Source organism: Pantherophis guttatus, chromosome 6 (assembly GCF_059756535.1).
Source record: "Pantherophis guttatus breed Tessera chromosome 6, ASM5975653v1, whole genome shotgun sequence".
Taxonomy (NCBI): domain Eukaryota; kingdom Metazoa; phylum Chordata; class Lepidosauria; order Squamata; family Colubridae; genus Pantherophis; species Pantherophis guttatus.
This window is the reverse complement of record NC_142068.1, coordinates 45,964,095-45,983,941: the sequence shown is the minus strand read 5'-3', so window position 1 is coordinate 45,983,941 and position 19,847 is coordinate 45,964,095. Positions and strand designations below refer to the sequence as shown.

At 36.9% G+C, this 19,847-nt stretch overlaps 1 protein-coding gene across 4 annotated transcripts in view; it reads right to left on the bottom strand.

Moving 5' to 3' along the window:
- ARMH3 (armadillo like helical domain containing 3) overlaps positions 1-19,847 on the bottom strand; it is a 133,913-nt gene that overhangs the window by 2,524 nt on the left and 111,542 nt on the right. For all 4 annotated transcript variants that reach the window (XM_034439907.3, XM_034439909.3, XM_087872817.1 and 1 more), the window contains one exon: positions 2,671-2,787. In XM_034439907.3, the coding sequence (XP_034295798.1) occupies positions 2,671-2,787 (117 nt within the window). The remainder of the gene's footprint in view (positions 1-2,670; positions 2,788-19,847) is intronic.

Genomic DNA, 19,847 nt, shown 5'->3' with positions numbered 1-19,847 from the left:
GTCAGCAGAGGGTTACACTGGATCAGCTTGATTCCTTTCTTCTACTTTGAAAGTAAACTCAGGAAATGAGGCTTTCAGTAAAGGGTTGGCTTGGATGAGGCTAAATTAGTCTCTAGGGAAATAGAGATAAATATTCCCCTATAAATAAATTAAACTGGTTGATGTTTAATCACCAACTGAAAAATAATGAAAAAGGCTTCCCGGTCCTCATTTGGGCATGTCACATATTGAGAATGAGAGAGAGAGAGACTTTTGTTGGAAGTGACATGAATTATTCTCAGTGATAAAGAATTGAACTATTAGTGTTTATCAGGATAGTTTCTTCAAAGAACAATTTCCACGAATTAGGAAAAACAATGTCCTCATTTTAATCAAAACAAAGATAAAGCCTAATGAATAAAAGAATATAGAAAAAATAGTGACAGTGGCCAAGGGAAAAAAGAGAGAACAGAGGCAGCGTATTTGCTCCCTCCTAACCTCAAATACAGCGTTTGAGGGTAACAGTGTACCTGCTACACATGTAATTTAGAAAAAGGTCACTATCATGATACTTGTATTTTACAGATGAAAAACATTAATGGTTGCTAGCAGCTATTGTATATTTGCAATGAGGAATATAGGGATAGCCTGGCAAAGAATGCCCAATAAAACACAGGAATAAGTTCAAGTGGGAAAAAACTTTTTGAAGCGGTGGGGGAATAAGAAACTAAGCTGCATCTATCAATGAAGGTTTGGTGAAGTATCTCCTTGAAGCTGCTTCCCAAAGCAGCACAATTCCTCCTGACTAAAGTGACTTTTGCAAATGCCAGAAGGTATAAGGGCATCATGCCCAGGCAATTCCTGTTGCCACTTCATCTCAGTGAGGTAAATGGCCTCATTTCCATAGTGCAAAGCATCTTGTCAAAATGTATCAAGGCTGCTTGCACAAGTCCAATAAGCAGTCAGCTCTTGGTATGTACAACTAGTGAGAATAGGATATCCTAACAGAGCATTTCAAATTACAGCATAAAGTCTGCTTGGGGAGAAAACATTTTTATTTCTGCTTCCTCAATAGATCTTTTGTAAAATGCTGAACTAGTAAGCATGGGATATCTCTGCCTTTGGAGAAAAGTCTTCATGTGCATATAAAAGAGTGTTTTAAAAAAAGCTCTCTTAGACCTATCTCCATCTTTCTTCAAGAATTCAAGGAATCCCAAAACAAGCAAAGATAAAACATGTATTTAAGTATACTTGTCCACCATACAATGGAAATAATGATCAGGCTTCTACAGTGATATCGTGTTTCTTTTGACCCCCGAAATATGGCCTTGGCCTTCTTATCGGGGGTCTTATCCCTGAAACGGGATAAGACGTGGCCAGTTATTGCCTGCAGCATTGCCGGCAAGAATCGGGTCACAAAAAAACCCCTAAGTTCTTGCGGGCAAATTGGGTGCAAAGGAGAACTCTCCGCAGGGAGCAAGAAGGGCCAAGCGATGGTTTCCCAACAGGTCCCAATGAAGCCTTGCAAGAAAGGCAGCCACAACTGGAGGACTTGAAACTAGGCGCGACCGGAGCCCTCCTCTACTTCGGGATGTTTAGTGTGTTGGGGCAGGCACCCCCGGGATGCTGCTGGGGCACCTCTCGGTGTGGTTGCTGAGCTGTTCGATCAGCTTGTGCCACGGCTATTTCAACGGCCCACTTTATCCAGAGATGACCAATGGGACGTTGCATCACTATTTCGTACCCGCCAACTCGGAGAAATCACTGACGGAGCTGGAAAATTTTTTTTGGCAGGGCCAGGAGACAAGAGCCATGAGGAGAGCTGCCTCAATGATGACTTCCTGGGAATGCTGATGCATGCATGGGATGGGCCCTCCTCAAGGAGATGCTGACTGTCTTGGCCAGCCTACGGGAAAGTACGAGCTGCTTACGCTCACCGTCCAGAGCCACAGTGCCTGCCTCAAGACAGAGTATCTCAAGGGCTGAGCTGGAGCAGGCATCTCACTGGGCTTCGAGCGACTCTCTCCCCCGCCCCCATGGCCATGCTGGCAGGATTCTTGCTTCCCACGCTTCCCCACAGAGGGACGGATTTTCCTCCATCGCATACCAACCGGGCATGGCAGGAGATGGAAGTCAGGTAAGACAGGTCTCTCGCTTCCAGCTCCTGCCATGCCCAGCAAGGGGGGGAGAAGAGACAGCAAGGGCAGCCCCATCTCGTTCCATGAATCTTGCTTCTCCGCCACCCCACCTCCCTACCTGCCGCTCCCCCTCACTGGCCAAGATCAGTAAGCCAGATTTGGGGATTGAATGCACTGCCACCACCCGGGAGGAGAAGAACATCAGAAATGGGCTCTCTCGCAGAGCCTTCTCTCTCTTCTTCTTCTCCCGAGTGGCAGCGGTGTGTCCGGCTCACCGAATCTGGCCTGCTGATTTCGTGTGGCAGTGGCTCTGATATTCCCCCTCCCTTTCCCCCCTGCACATGAGGGGGCTTATTTTCAGGGGGGCTTCTTTTAGTGTATGCGCTCGAAAGCTCAATTGGGCTTATTATTGGGACATGTCTTGGTTTTGGGGAAACATGGTATAATTCATACATTTTGTGAATATACAGCCAGTTTTTGCTGCATTATTGCTGCAACTGTAACCTGGATCATGAGCCAATTATATGACCCTTTTATGAGAGTTAAAACTCACCAGCTCTTTAAAGAAAGAGGCTTCTTTGTGTTGTTCTGAGTAGCGCTCATATTGGTCCAGCCCATCCTGTAATTTTAAGGTAAGTGTATCATAGTTGGAGCGCACCACTTCCAAAACCTGCATCCCAAAAACACAATGGAAATGAAACATCAACATGCTGAGTACTATTATATCTGAAATACATAACCTCAACATCATACAGTTCTCTACTGGGAACTCAATTCCAAGATTACAAAAGTCTCAAAACTGCTGAAACAAAGAGAGCAAATGATTACAATTATATTAATTAAAGTAATTAATTCAATTAGATATACAGTATGTGTAAAAGATGCATTATGGTTTCCATTTCCAATTTGATTTGTGGTCCATGGCATTAGAAATGCTCCCATCCTCATCAGTAAGTCTACTGGAGACTAAATTGAGAGGTTAGGGACTCTCAAATTCAGTTAAGCAAATTAAAAGCCTGAAATCCTATGAAGCATCCAACATAATGAAACAAGAAAAGTTAGGAAAGACAGATCAGAAGATGGAACCTATTTAAAATGTACTTTTATATTGTTTTTCAAAGGTATGTGGAGATATTCCTACAACTATTCTACCTTATTTATGTTTTCCACATGCATAATTTCATAAAGGTATTCTCCAGATGAACCTTTTATCAGAGGCATTATGAAAGAAAAGCTTAATTGCAGGAAAAAGAGTATTTTAGCAATAGTTTCTTGGCACCTATGCTGCAATCTTTCAATGCCGACAGAATTGTTTATAATTACACTTTTAAAATTATTTTTTTACTTAGTTTTAAATCTATTTTCTGATTTGTTTGTGTTAATTGCATATTGTTTTGAAATGTCAAAAAAACTGATGCATAAATATATAATTAACTCTACTCTAAAATTGCAGAAGTAATTATTTTGCAAAATAATAACCTATCAGTACTCTGATTCAAACATAGCCTGCAAATATCTAGCCCTCTGGAAAGGCGCCGATCCTGGGAAAGGAGGAAAGAAAAAAGATGACCAAGCAGCAAGATGGATGGACTCCATTACAATGGCAATGAGTATAGCAGCGGAACAGCTGAATGTCCAGGTTAAGGACAGATTATCATGGAGAAAATCTATCTATATGGACACCAAGAGTCCGCACCAAGTTGAGAACATATATGCAATCAATCAATCCCATGAAAAGCAACATACAGTAATAGCAGATAGCACCACTTTATCTCAGAATGATAGAATTTTATATCTGCTTTCCTAAGAGATAAATACAAGAGAAAACGAGACTTCTCAGATTAAGTCAGATAAACCTTAAAGCCTACTCAAGTGAATGCAAATGTCTGTCTCTATTTCAGAATGCTGGATCACATAAAGAGAAAGGTTTTTTTTAGTAATTTAGGAACAAGCGTACTTTAATTATGAAAGGGCTGCTAAATGTTAACGCCTCCTGTCATTATGAAGGCCCATAGGTCCTTATTGGCTGACATGAAGTACATGCCTGACCTGAAAAACAGACAAGTTTGCCCATTTAAGGAACTTCCAGTTTCCTACTATGCCATTCTCTGCCAAGCAGCAGTTACTGATAAAAGGAATACATGTCTGGATATAAACATATCCAGACTTCCATACTCTTGCCATAGACTTCAACAGGATATTGCCAAATAGAATGTGCTGCCTAATACCCACACTGCACTCCATTTCCCAAACAATGCACAGACACAAAGAAATGAATAAAAGTTGATACACTGCATGATTATTTTTGAATAGTTTGTCAACAATCCTGCTGCAGGAGAATATGCTGCCCGCTTCGCAAGCAGGCTCATTTAATTCTGTTGTCAGTTTTATTGGCAATGAAAAAATTACCCAGTAAAAACCACTATGCCTAAATTCAATTGACCATTTTCTTGCATATCTGCTGAGACTGTGGTAGGAATAGGAATAGTAACTTACAGTGAAATGCAACTACCCATGAGAGACTAAGTATAATAAATAACATTCTCCACCAAACAATAAAATAGCAGACTATCACCAGAACTTCCATGAATCACATCTCTGTCCTTTTGTCAAACAGAGAGCTTCGGATAATAAGCAATAAGCCTCAGAGCGGAGGGAAAATAGATCTAAAAGGCCAGGGGAACTCTGGCAGAATTCTTCTGGAGTTATCCTTTAAGACTACAAACTGGCCTGGCCTGGCATGCCTATAGATGGCATAAGGTTAAAGCTTAATGTTGATTTTAGAAATCAACTTTGTTAAGGTGAGCCATTTTGAGAATTTGGAATAAATATGAGACTATGCCCAAAAATACCTTTATGGCTTTCCCTCCCCAAAACATATTATAGAAAAGGTCAGAAAAGGTGTTGTAGATGTATTGGAACACTCTACAGATGATACTAAATTAAAATCCAGAGAATACTTGACACTAAAAGGTTGCAACTGTCAATGGTTTTCATATTTGCAGCTCAAAGATTTTAAAGTTGGTAAGAAACTGTACAATTTCAAACATAATAAAACGTATCTTTGAAGTGGAACAGTGTACAAATTATGGCCACCTTATCACTAAAATATATAGAATGTTTGTTAAAATCAGAAATAGAAGATGAATTATTTAAAAATTGTATAATAAGCTGGGCAAAAGCAATTCAAACTAAAATACCAATTGATCAATGGGAAAATATGTAGATAAAGGAACTGAAAATTACCTTATGCTTTAATCTCAAAAAAGGATTTCTATAAAATGATGTATAGATGGTATTGGTATCCCCAGATATAATGGCGAAAATGTATACCCAAATAGTTGCTGGAAATGTCAACACTCAAATAGGAATCTTTTATTACCTCTGGTGGATTTGTGAAGGAGTTAAACAATATTGGATAGAAATAAGTAATGTAATTCAAAAAAAATTGAACATTAATGTACAATTTAGAGTAGAAGCTTTTTTTGTTAGGTGCTATAGACAAAACATTGAAAAAAATCACATATCATTGGTAATTTATTGTTATATATGATAACAATAAACTTGGAAAGATCCTATGATACCCACAATAGAGGAATAGTTAATAAAGGTGACAGAATTGGCAATGAAGGCCAAGTTAATGGCCCTCGTGAGAGAAAAGTCACTGAAAAAAAAAACCATCTATAATTAGAAGCCCTCAGTGGACATTTTGCAGGAGATGGAAAAAAATACATTTTTGACCTATAATTCTTAAATTTAAAAAAGAGAAAAAAGGTTTTTTTTAATTTCCACTTTTCTTTTTGTCTGTGTGGAAAATAGACATTTTATTATAGTCTTAAACTAAGAGTTGAATGTGTTCTTTATATCCTTGAAAAAAGACATTCTTTATATATATTTGTTTTCTTTTCTTTTTCTCTATACCTTTTCACACTTCTATTCCTATTCTCTCTTTACCATTTCTCTTGATTCATTGTTTACGTTGTTTTTAGGTGTATTCTTTGTAAAACAGAAATCCAACAGGACATCAGGAAATGACTAAATGTTACGATAGATTCATAAATGCCGTAAGAAAAGTGTTCCTAAATTCTCACCGTGTCAAACTTCAAAATATTCTGATAATCTGGTTTTAAAGTTTGAACCTAAGAGATGGCAAGAATTAAATTTGAATGCAGAGTTTTCTAGTTGCATTTTAATTGCTTTCTCACTCTGTCCTCGTTCAAAGTTCCTGATATCATCTTTGAGCAGAAGTACATGCTAGTCTCCTCTACCAGCTTGCAACGAGTCTTGGAAAATGGGGGAGGGAAATAGAGAGACTGAACAATACAAAAATGAAGAGACTAAACTTGTTTCTTTCTTTTATAAACTGTCTTTTCAAGGTGAATTATTTTTGCCCAGCTTATCATACAATTTTTAAAAAATTAATCTTTTGTTTCTGATTTTAACAAAAGCTTATATATTTTAGTGATAAGGTAATCATCATTTGTACACAATTCCATTTCAAAGATAGCAGTTAAAAAACCAGTAGAATCTTGGCAACAAGATAGACAGAGGAGTTTGGAAAACCTAACACAGGTTTTAGATAACAATTTTACAAGGAATACTTCTTTACAGATTTAAAACCCCCATTCTTGGCTGAAGATCATCATTTGAACCATTATGATTAAAAACTGCTATTTTCCCTGGTGTTGCTGCATTCTGCCTAAATGAGCATCACTTTAACTCAACAATTGTGATTTGTTAATCACATCGTTTAATTACATTTGAACAAAACATAATTCCAATTCCTAAGAGTCCCAACAAGCAAAAGAAGTAATGATAGTGAGAGTTCTAGTTCAGCAACATCTGAAGCATTATCCATCCCTTGCCCGTTGAAGTTCTACAGCCTTCATGTCCTATAGCCTATTTTGTCTTATTTAATAAGACTTGCACTTCTTGAATACCTGTGAATTGTGGTCTCTAATTGGAAGAGTATGGCATATGAAGAGAATAATTGAATTGCTTTTGTGATAAGTTCTTGCCCTAAGGAAGAATTTACTCCCTATCTTTCACCATGATACCACTGAACAGACTTTCATTCCCTGATATCTTTATAGATTTAGTTGAAGAAAAAAATTAATGTACCCCACTGCAAGAAAATAATTGTAACTCTGGGGACTGTGAAACAGCATATATGGAAATACCAACAATTACACTTCAGTTGCTATGTTGGAAATAAAAACATTATTTCATTCCAACTTTGCTTTTCCTAATATCTCCCATAGTTTGAGCATGCACAGAAAGTCATATGAACTAGCAATTAGCCTTCTAGACAATTAGTTATCTTGCTTTTCCTCGCCATAACCGTTGTGATGTTATTCCCTGATTATCTGCAAAGAGGAGAGCAAATTAGCATTAATTAATTAATTTGTAAGCTGCCCAGAGGTGTCTTTGGACAAGATGGGCAAAATTTTGCCTATCTTGTCCAGAGACAACTCTGGGCAGCTTACAAATCAATTAGTTTCTTCTGAAACTGGCAATATATACTATCTTCCATAAAAGCAAGTGTCCTGGTGGGGAATGTTTGGTCTCACTAGTGCTGAGAGTTCGCTCCAAATCCTAAGCTTTTGATTCAGATCTTCAGTAGGTGGATGAGTCAGTTCTGAACAGCACTCGCAGATTTGCTAATTTATACTGAAGGAGATAAATAAATAGGTGATAAATAAAGACATATTTGACATGAAGAGGAATCTAAAAGGGGAAAAAATGTTCCTGCATTTTACAGAATCTTAACAGAAACCCAAAGAAATGCATACAGGGCATTCTCAACTTATAACCCCGATTGAACCCAAAATTTATGTTGTTAATTGAGACATTTTTTAAGTGAGTTTTGCCCCATTTTACGACTTTTCTTGCCACAGTGGTTAAGTGAATCATTGCAGCTGTTAAGTTAGTAACATGATTATTAAGTGAATCTGGCTTCCCCATTGACTTTGCTTGTCAGAAGGTCGCAAAAGCTGATCATATGACTCTGGAAGACTGCAACTGTCATAAATATGAATCAGTTCCCAAGTATCCAAATTTGGACCATGGGGAAGCTGCAACAGTCATAAATGTGAAAAATGGTCTTAAGTCACTTTTTTCAGTTCAGTTGTAACTTTGAACCGTCATTCAACAAACTGTTGTAAGTCAAGGACTACCTGTATAGGTAGTCTCTATGGGAGACTGCACCTGTTATTTTTCATTTGTTTCTCCAAACCAGGGTCTCAAACTCATCAGTTCAAGTGCTGCACAAGGATTATTTCATTAGCTCAAGGATCACAACACTGAAAACTTTTCATACACAGGTGCAAAAGGCACCTAATGTTATTAATTAACTTTTTAAATGTGGCCATTCAAATGTGGTTGAATTGCCTTGGCCACTGCGCTCAGTATTGCAAGATTCTGGACACTTTAGACCAACAGCTTTAGAAGGCTTGCAGACAGACCATATTTCAGAGGGAAACCTTCCAAAGAAGTCACATTTATTTCCAGTCCGCTTACTCCCATTTCTAAATCTTTTTTTATGGAGGCAGCTGAGAAAGAAGTACAGGATTTTTCAACAGCTCCAATATTTGCAGGTACTTTAGCCAAAGTTGTTGCAGTCCAGTCCTTCTGCCTCCACAGCTTTGAGTCACAGCATGGTGACTCAAAATTGCCTCTTTCTAGCTCTCACCTTATAGGCACAATTTGTCTATTTGGCCTAATCCCACAGAAAGACTTAAGACTTAAATCTGTATTGTGTTTCTTCACTCTGATCTATTTTTAAATACTCCATGGGCCTAACCTGGGGGAAAGCGGCTTGGAATGATGCCGCAAGTTTCCTCCTGTGTTCATTCTTTTTCCTTTCTTTTGGAAAGGAGGGGGACTTGTTCCCAAAATGATTTAATTTTCTCAAAGTCCAGTGTGAAGGGTAATCATAATACTTTCCTCCTCAAGAAAGCAAGGAGAAAGGATTGAAGAAGACCTAAAAAGAGGTAGGCTGGCCTGTTAACTTATGTGCCATATTTGAAAATGCACTTCTGATCCACTCTGGATTTCATGACTTCACTTATTTCTTCTCTTTGTGGTGATTGGGAAAATGACACCACTGCTTCTACTTTGCTCAGGAGCCAATTTTTTCCCAGGAGCCAGATTTCTGGCAGTAGCTGCAATTTTAAAGCTGTCTCTGTTGTAGACCAATATATAAGGACGAAATAGGGGGGGAAATGCATATCTCATAACAGCTTATTTGAATCGGATCAAGAAATCCCATATTTACTATGTCAATCTATTGTTCACAAAGATCTCCTTTGTGGATAATATTAGCTGCTTATGGAATTACTTTATCTGAAAGATTTATTCATTTTAACTGTTACTGCATTTTAATATAAAGGAAAAACTAACGTAGAGACTATCATAGTATATGTTATCATTAAAATGGAAAAGGGTAAAAATTGTACCAGGGTCTGCAAACCACTTCTTGAGATTTTGCTGATGTAGCTAGAATACTTATTAGAATTAATTCCCAGTAGCAGCAAGAACAAAGTAAGTATCAAGGTAATTGGTTGTTAAATAAAAACAAAATACTCGGCATCTTTTATTAACCTTTATTAGAATTCTGGCCAAAATATTCCTTCTTGCTTGGTATCCTCAGTATATTTCCATTTCATTCCATTCCATTTCTATTCAAATCCCATTTTTTCTCCAAGCAAAAACAAAAGATATATTTGTGTATTTCTTGTCTCTTGCAGTACTTGCTATTCACTTATATACAAAGCATTTAAATAAATCTGACAAAAGGAAGAAAGCAAGACTGGAGAGGAAGAACAGTGGTTATACAAACTATTCATTACTAAAATAGTAATTTTATTAAAGTCTACAATTCTACAAAGAAAAAGAAAATATATAGCATAGAATCATAGGGCTTCAAGGTCTTTTAGTTCAACTCCTTGCCAAAGCAGGAGACCATCCCAAACAATTCTCCAATCTGTGTCCAATCAATTCTGACTTCCCTCTTCATCACATAGTCCTTGACTTATGAACATAATGGGGCCTGCCCATTAAGGTTATAAGTCATGACATCATGTGACCAACCCTATTTTACTGTCTTTCTTGCAGCAGTCAAGCAAATAATCATGATCATTAAGAGAATCCATAATTGTTAAATGAATATGATTAAACAACCCAAGGTTCACTATGGGGTGTTTTTGTCAAAATTGGAAATAAAAGCTGGTTTTCAGCAAAACATTATAAATTGCAGTCATGTGATTGCAGTTGCCAGGAACCCAAAATAATGTGGTCAAGTGACCGGGGGAGGGGGTGTGTGGCCTTTGGAACCAGATTGCAAGTACCTTTGAGGACAAAGATCAAAACTTCAAATTGAACTTCCATTTATACAGCCTGATGCCCTTTCTCAGTTTTTAGAGCAGGGGTGTCAAATTCGCGACAACACATTATCATGTGACATATCACTTTTTTCCCCTTCGCTAAAATGGGGGTGGGCATGGCCAGCGCATGATGCATCAGGCCGCAGGCTGCGAGTTTGACATCCCTGTTTTAGAGCATGCATTCCATGCATAAAAGGAATTTCTGTAGGAGATATGCCAAGAAGAACACCAATCTCAATGCTCCACGTCATGTCCCTCTAATGGCTTGCATAGCTCTAATAAATCTAAATATTGGAAAGGGACAGGAAGGTTGGATGGATGTCTATGTATGCATTTGTGTGCGTGCGTGCGCGTGCGCGTGTGTGTTTCTTTTTACGAACTGTTAATCCTTTTATCAGGGTGGAGTCAGGGTGATTAAATGGAGCTGAGCATATATATTTATATTTATATATTCAGCCTTTCTGTCCAAATTATCTTAATTTCAAGATCAATAATTTGTCTTTATTTTCTTCAGTCAATTTAGTTTTTATTGTTATTTTATTTTATTTAAATCACCATCCACATTGCTTTTTTAGTGAATGACATTAGGCAGTATATCAATAAGGAACAATTAAAAAAAAAAGTGCAGAGAAAGAATGACAACCAAGAATAATCTATCAACAATAAACTATCAATACTCATGGGGTCAACTAATGTCCTGACCCACACAAGTGGGAGAACAACCCAGCCTTAAGTATTTTTTGAAAGGCCAGCTGGACCTGATGACAAATGCACACATACTACACAAATCCTCATTCCTATAACCTTTAATTGGGTGAAACAGTGCATCATAGGGCAACAATATTTGAACCAAGGTATCTCAAATGGGCTAAGTTACAAAATGCACCCAAAATCCTGAAGACCTGAACCCAAGTTTCCCATGAAGTTGAAATTTGACAAATTTTATTAAACATTTTATGATGTAAGAATTATCATAAAACAGTTTACAATAGAATAAAAAGTTCAACATGAACATGATATAAGTGAATATCTCCCTGAATTTTTGAGAACTTTTGAAGCATATCAGAAGTTCTGCCTTTTTATAGGCATTGAGGAACCGGGTAAGGAATAATTACCTAAAAGGTCACTAGTTGTCTAGTAAATTCCTATAATCTAATTACCCAAAGTAAAAATCTATCAAATGTCATCAATCCAATCTTCTGTCATGCACTATTCATTACACAATACCATTTCAAGAATAGCTCTGCATGCTTGAATTTTGCACAATTCCTTGAGGTCAGACCTGGACATCTCATTTAAAATACTCTAACACATGTCAAAGTCAGAATAGAGCTGAAAGGGACTTTACGGGTCTTCTAGTCGAACCCCCAGCTCAAGCAGGAGACCTTATAACAGGGGTCGGTAACCTTAAACACTCAAGGAGTCACAAGGTCCTAACTGGAAGCCCCTGTTCAATTCTGGAGCCAACCAGAAGTTTAGTTCCCCTATCATAGTCTCCTCCTAGTGCGGCATCCTTTTTCCTCTACCTATCCTAACCGTAAGCCCTATCAATTGTGGAGCTGACCAGCAAGAGGGAGCCGCAACAGAGGGATGAAAGAGCCACATACGGCTCCAGAGCCACAGGTTACTGATCCCTGCCCTATACCATTTCAGACAGATGGCTCTCCAGTCTTTTCTTAAAAAGTTGATGCCGTACAGCCATCAAACATACTATGCGAAGACCAAGTGCCATCTTTGGCTACTATACTTCTTTCTTTATGGAAATAGTAATGGTACAGACATTACTGTTCATTACCTTTGAAATAAGTAGCTGTAAATTGATCTTTTTAAAAATTAATTACTACTTTATTCTCTGTTTTTACTATGTATACTATTGCATGATTGAAATAAATTGTTTAGCTTTATATTGTATGGAAAGAGAGGATATACATTTAAAAAAGCAAAGTACCATAGTGATCCCAATTGGACTAAACTCAATATGCACAGTAGTTGCTTAGTTACAACCTGATCACTCAGATGTGATGTACTGTAGAGAGACTCTTAGCCGCAGTTTCCATCATAGGACATTTTTTTTTTAATTTGATTTATATGCCGCCCTTCTCCGGAGACTCAGGGCGGCTTACAATGCATTAAGCAATAGCCTTCATACTTTTGTATATTTATACAAAGTCAGCTTATTGCTCCCACAAACTAGGTCCTCATTTAACCTACCTTAGAAAGGATGGAAGGCTGAGTCAACCTTGAGCCTGGTAAGATTCGAACCTGCAGTAATTGCAGGCAGCTGTGTTAATAACAGGGTGCTTTAAACCACTGTACTACCAAGGCTCTATTTAAGACCAGGATTTGAACTGGGAGATCCCTTCTCCATACCCAGAGGAACCCAACAAAGAAATATATGCAACATCATTAAATGTGCTGTGGTTCATTAATAAGCGTCCTTTTATTTGTACAGTAATGCCACTTCTGAAAATCAGTTGTTATTTCGGGATAAACCTCAAAATCAAACTTGACAGGTTCATTGAAACAGATGGTGCTATCATTTGGGAGAGTCATCACATTCAAAGCTCTTCAAATATAGATTCACATGCAGAACTGAAACTAGGCCCAGTTAACGCCCCCCCCCCTCAAAATTTCATGATGACCATGGTACAAGGAAGATTGCATAAATAAAGAAGCAATTTTTAAAAAAATAACAAAATTAACATAAAACGTACATTAACAGATAGAATTAATGAAAGAAAATGGGTATATTCTGTTTCTATGAAATTAAGAGGAAGAACATAATAGAGCTGAATCCAAGTGGTGTGCTAAGTGTCATATACAGTACAGGTAGTTGTCAACTTATTCGAGCAACTGGGATCAGAATTTCCGACACTAAGCAATACAGTTCTAACGTGCAACCTCATCACTTAAAAATGGCAATCTCTGTAGTCCTGCTTGCTACTGTTAACCAAACCCCAGTCTTTAGATTCCACAGTCCTCATGCAAGGCAGCAAACCGCTTAGAGAGGGCTGTAAAGCACTATGAAGCAGTGTATAAGTCTAAGTGCTATTGCTATTCTTGCTGGCTTCTCACAGCCAAAGTCATTGGGGAAGCCAGCAGAAGTTAAGTAGCTTTTGTCAGATGGGGAGGGAGGAGGGAGTATTTGAGGGTACAGAACAGGGGCTACATTGCAAAGGGCAAAGAGGCAGCAAAGCTTTGATAGTTTGGTTGGCAGAAAGGCAATTAAAAAGGCACCTCCCTAGCAATTATTTGAATTATTTGCAAAAATAATAAACGTGGGCGTGGGACACAAACCAACAAATAATATGAATTTGCTTGCAGACTGACATGCAATCTACACTGATCATAACAGGTAATTCGGCTTCTATTCTATCCATTGAAATAAACTCATTGATCTAAAAAAATTAATGATGTGAAGTAGAAAGGATTTTCTTTTTAATTTTTACATTTTTGCAGTCTACATCTATTTTTAGAAATATATTGCTACATGCAATTTGTTATAACTCAATGCATAAAATTTAAATAAAGCCAGGCAAGTGGGATAGAGAGAATGCTTGTCAAATATAAATTGTTGGTTGCAATTAATTTTTTTCCAATTGACTATTACCAATTCCTCTTCATGGAGCATTACTTGTAATGATAAACAGCTTACACACCCTATAATGCGTGCTATAAGAGAGTGCACAGTCTAAAAAGGTCACCCATGAGGGCAGATCATACAAAATAAAACCTACTGGTAAAGAAAATGGCATCCCACTCCAGTATTTTGCTAAAAAACCAAACAGAGATTAATAATAGGGTAATGAAAACATTATATAACACTGAAATAGAATCCTCTAAGTTGGAAGATATTGGAACTGGACAACAGCGAATGGCAAAAGGAAGGTTTGATAATGCAAACATTGAATATGGAATGTCAAAATCATGAATCAAGACAAACGTGATGATGTCAGAACAGAACTATCAAGATCGAACATTAATATTCTACAAATCAGTAAACTCAAATGGCTTGTGATGAGTCACTTCACATTAGAAGAGCATCATATCTTCTAGCATAGACACATAAATATCATTAACAGAATGCTGTCGAAGTCACTCCTTGGAGACAACTCAGACAACAATAGAATGGTCTCAATTTGAGTCCAAGGCAAGCCATAAAATTATAGCTCTAACAACAGGAGACATAGCAGAAGTTAAACAAGTCTATGGCAAACTGAAGTATCTTATCAACACATAAAAACCCCCAATGTTATAGTAATTATAGGACATTGGAAGTGAATGCTAAAGTTGGAAATAATATAGCATCTGGACTAATCAGAATATTTGGCCTCAGTATATAAATTAAAGCAGGACACAGATGAACAATTCCACCAAAAATATCCATGTTTATAAGAAATGTGTCCTTCCAACAACATAAAGGACAATTATACATGGAAAATGCTAAAATCAATTTGGCTATACACTCTGCAAACAAAGTCTCTAAGTCAGTCAGCAAAAAAACAGCCGTGGTGCTAATTGTACCTCAGGTCAAATTCCTCCTTGCAAAATTACGACTAAAGAAAATTAATACAATAAACAGACAAATAAGATATGACCTCAGCAATATTTCATATGAGTATGCAATAAGTAATGCAGTAAGCATATTGCCAACATACGCTGGATCATGAAGAAAGCTAAGGAGTTCCAGAAAAACATCTACTTCTGCTTCATTGACTATGCTAAAGCCTTTGATTGTGTGGATCACAACAAATTGTGGCAAGTTCTTAAAGAGATTGGAGTACCAGACCATCTTATTTGTCTCTTGAGAAACCTATATGTGGGTTAAGAAGCAACAATGAGAACTGGACACGGAACTACTAATTGGTTCAAAATTGGGAACGGAGTCCGGCAAGGCTGTATATTGTCGCCCTGTCTATTTAACTTATATGCTTATCATGAGAAAGGCGGGGCTAGATGAATCAAAAATTGGAATTAAGATTGCCGGGAGAAATATCAACCACCTCAGATAGGAAGAAATGCAAACTGGACTTATACTTGCTAAGTGAAACATTGAACACCTCAAATATGCTGATGATTTTGATGACTGAAGATGAAGAAGACTTAAAGAACTATGACCCTGCTAGGGGATGTCTTCAGATGAAGAAGATAGGGAAGAAATGGAGCCAGAAATACCACCAGCATTGCAGCCAATGACTCCACTCTGATTCTGACAGGCCCCTCAGACTCAAAAATTCAGATATTTGAGCCCAGGTAGAAGTATTGTATGAAGATCCTGGGCTCATCATTTCAACTTCCTTGTCCCTTGCTTCTCCTTTGGGTTCATCATAGTTTCCCAGTCTCAGTCTGTATCTTGCTTATGGAACCATGAATACTGTCTGTCCTCAAAGATACTGTGAAAGGACTTTCGAAAGACTGCTTTACTTCTGTTAGTTCTTTTTTTTTTTTAATTTTAAAAACAAATTTTATTAAACATATAAAAGCAAAATAATATACCATGTGTACACAAAACACATATATATCAATATAAACAACACTACATAAAAAGAAAAAGTGACTTTAATCACATATCTGTTATCTTATTAACGGTGCATTTTCAAAAAAAATTTGTTATCATTCAGAATTTTGCATTTTCCTCATTTCTCCGAGTTATCCAATCATACCATCTATTCCATACCATACCATATTTTAGGTCTGCCTTATCTTTCAATTCGAATGTTAATTTATCCATTTCCACACAATTATAGATTTTTTGAATTATCAGTTGGTCTTTTGGCAGTTGATCAGTTTCCCAAAATTGAGCTAGCGCCAATCTGGCTGCAGTGACTATATGTAGTATTAAATACTTTATTTATTTCTTATAATTTTTTTTAATCATCCCTAGTAAAAAAAATTCTGGTTTGAGTTCTATTTTTTCCGATGTTATTTCTATTAGCCAAATCCTTATTTTTCCCCAATACTTCCTAATTTTGGGGAAAAGTCAGCAGACATGGAAAAAAGTGCCCTGTGCCTGCTTGCATTTCCAGCAAGTTGGACTTAAGTTCGAATACATTTTTGCTAACCGCGAAGGGGCCAGATACCATCTATACCACATTTTATACTGGTTCTCTTTATAAACCACTGATTTTGTCATAATATAATTATTTTCCCACACTCTTTCCCAGTCCTCCAGTTCTATGTTATGTCCAATGTTTCTTGCCCATGCTATCATTTCTCCCTTTACTAATTCTTCTGCCAAATCAAATTCCAATAAATATTTATAAATTTTTGAAATCAATTTTTCCTCCGTGGCTTCTAAAAGTTTATCCAACCGATTTGGTTTTAATTCAATTCTTCCTTCCTCTTGGTCTTTTTTGTATCTTGGTTTATCTGTAAATAGGGGCCACCAGTCTATCTGAATTCCTTGCTCTCCGAGCTCCTCTTGTGTTTTTAATATTCCCTGGGATCTAATATTTCACTATATCTTACCATTTTTTGAATTGCCAAGGTATTGGGGTGTGTCATCACCTCCATTGTGGATAGCCATTCAGGAAGTTTCATACAGTGTTTGCTTTTAATTTCTTGCCATGTATGAATTAATGAATCTCTTAAAATATGATTACAAAAATACCTATGTGTTTTGTTCCTGGTGTTCCATAAGAAGGCGTGCCACCCCATCATCAAATCATGTCCCTCCAAGGTTAGCAATCTTTGATTTTTCAAATTATCCATTCCCTAATCCATGTAAAACTGATTGCTTTATAATAGGTTTCCCATGCTGGTAATCCAAATCCACCTCTGGCTCTGTCATCTTGCAGTATACTTAATTTAATTCTTGCCTTTTTTTCCTTCCCATACAAATTTTGTGGTTATTTTATTCAGATTTACAAAAAAAAAATTGTCCAATTTTACTGGAATTGTCTGAAATAAATAAAGCAGCCTCGACAGAACGTTCATTTTTATCGCTGCTATTCTCCCTAGTAATGATAATTTCAGTTTCCCCCATTTTTCAAAATCCTCTTTTATTTGTTGAACTAAAGTTACATAATTATTCTCCTTTATGGTTCCGCATCTGGCTGTCAAACATATATCTAAATATTTCACCTTTTTTACTACCTGTAATCCTAATTCTTTAATTAATTCCTCTATTTGTTTTCCTGTTATATTTTTCGTTAACATTTTGGTCTTATCTTTATTAATTTTTAAACCAGCTACCTCTGCTAGTTCTGATAGAGCCTGAGCTTGCTTACATCTGGTTTGCAGAAATTTATTGCCTCCTTATTTACTGTTTGGCAGGCAGCCAGGTTGGCACAGAAAACAAGGAATCCCTTGTTAAAGATAAAAGATGCAAGTGCTAAAGTCAGTCTGCTGCTCTATTTAAAAAAAAAAATAAAGAAAAGAAACCCTAAGAATATATCAACAGGCAATCCTAATCTAACATAAATAGACGGAGATGAACTTGAAGCAGTAACAGACTTTATCTTCTTAAAATCAAAAATTAATATGGATGATTAATGTAGATATGGGAAAAAGACTGTTACATATCTAGACAAAATATCAAAGTGCAGGGACATCAGACTGACAACAAAAGTGTGCACCATATTGTCAAAGCCATGATTTCCCCAAAATCTGCTCACTGGAAGCAATAATAAATCTAAGACTTAATTATCCTTTATATACAACATAAAGCAATTGTCACTGGAGGAGACATGATGCTTGGAGAAATGTAAGATTACTTGGAAGTTTACAAGGAATCAAATATATAATTACTGACATACTTAGAGAAATGATGTCTGTTGCGTTGAAAAAGACTGGCAAATGACAATGAACAATGGAGATGCAAAAATCCCTTAAAAGGAAATATATTTATGTACACCTTTCAGGGCTTTTAAAAATAAAATTAACAGTTTTCAATGTTTTCCATTTTTTCTTAAAATCTACAGTAGGAGAAGTGAATGCTGTAGAATTATAATGGAGAAACTTTGCTTTGAACTGTGGTATTACAACTGAAATTGTACTGATAAATTATTTTTGCTTCTAAAAAGAATCTAACAGGACATTTGCATGTTGGTTTTGTTTAATGCTAAGAATGATTTTAAAAATCTGGAGGATACCGAAGGCAGTTTTAGTAGGATGCCTCTCTCAGAAAGTCAGCCCACATCCTTCAAAGGTATTAGTGATGGAGATGCTGCTGTCCAGTTTATTTTTAGCATTTGCTCTTCCATCCCCACCCCTGTAATTTGAATTTTAATATTCTGTATTAAATAAAAATTAAAAAAATAATAGAAGTTAAATAATTAAGGAACATGGTTGGGGAATGTTCTGGAACACTGATTTTGTAGTAAATGAATGGAAACTTCTAAGATGATTCCCCACAGAATGCTGACGGTGGGAAAAGGAGTTGCAAATGGGGCACAGGACAAGTATTAATAGGAGCTTTCCAGGAGCTTTCCCTTAGAAAGATGGCAAATAGAGTAGTACTGAAATGGTGGACGAACAGCCAGTCCAGGTCCCCTGTGGACACATACGTAGTTGCCTAAATGACTTGGGCAGTTACCTTCCATCAGCAGATGCTACTTCATACAACTGTTGTAAAGGTAAGTTTAGGGAAACTTCCATATACATCACTTACAGTTTTCACAGAAGAACTGAAATATAAACACAGTCAATCAGGTATTACTGAACTGTTCAACAAAACAGTAGCAGGAACTCATGATTAAATAAATGGGACTTACTTACTTTTTCGGAGTGAAAATTTAGGTGCGTCTTATACACCAAATGTAATCCTGCCCCACCCACTGGTCCCCACCCTTTGGTCTCTGCGTCGCAGCAATTACCTCCTTGCAAGCAAACAGCAACAAAAAACAGCTCCTTTCAGCTTTGGCACAGCCTAATTAGTACAAGTTGATTGGATCGGCCTCCCGACTCTCAGCTGATTTGCTCGCAGCTGTTTTGCGCAGGGCTCTGCTGCTTGCTGCAAAGAGGTAAATTGCTGGAGCAGATTTTTTTTCCCTTGTGCTAATCAAGCTATGCTGAAAACAAAAATAAAAGTAAAGCAGGCTGTTTGCTGCAACGAGGCAAAATTGCTCAGAGGCAGAGGGAGATTTCTTTTTCTTCTTTTCCTCACCAAAAAAGGTAGGTGCATCTTACACTCTGAAAAATACGATACTTCTACTAATGTTAATTTTATAAATAATAAGAAATAAGCTAATTCTGTATATAAAATCCAAATCTTTGTTTTTTGTGATATACTCAATAAACTAAAGGTGCAGACACTACTCAGAAAATTAATATCTGAATTACAAATATTGGATTGTTTGTTTGTTTGTTTGTTTGTTTGTTTGTTTGTTTGTTTGTTTGTTAATCA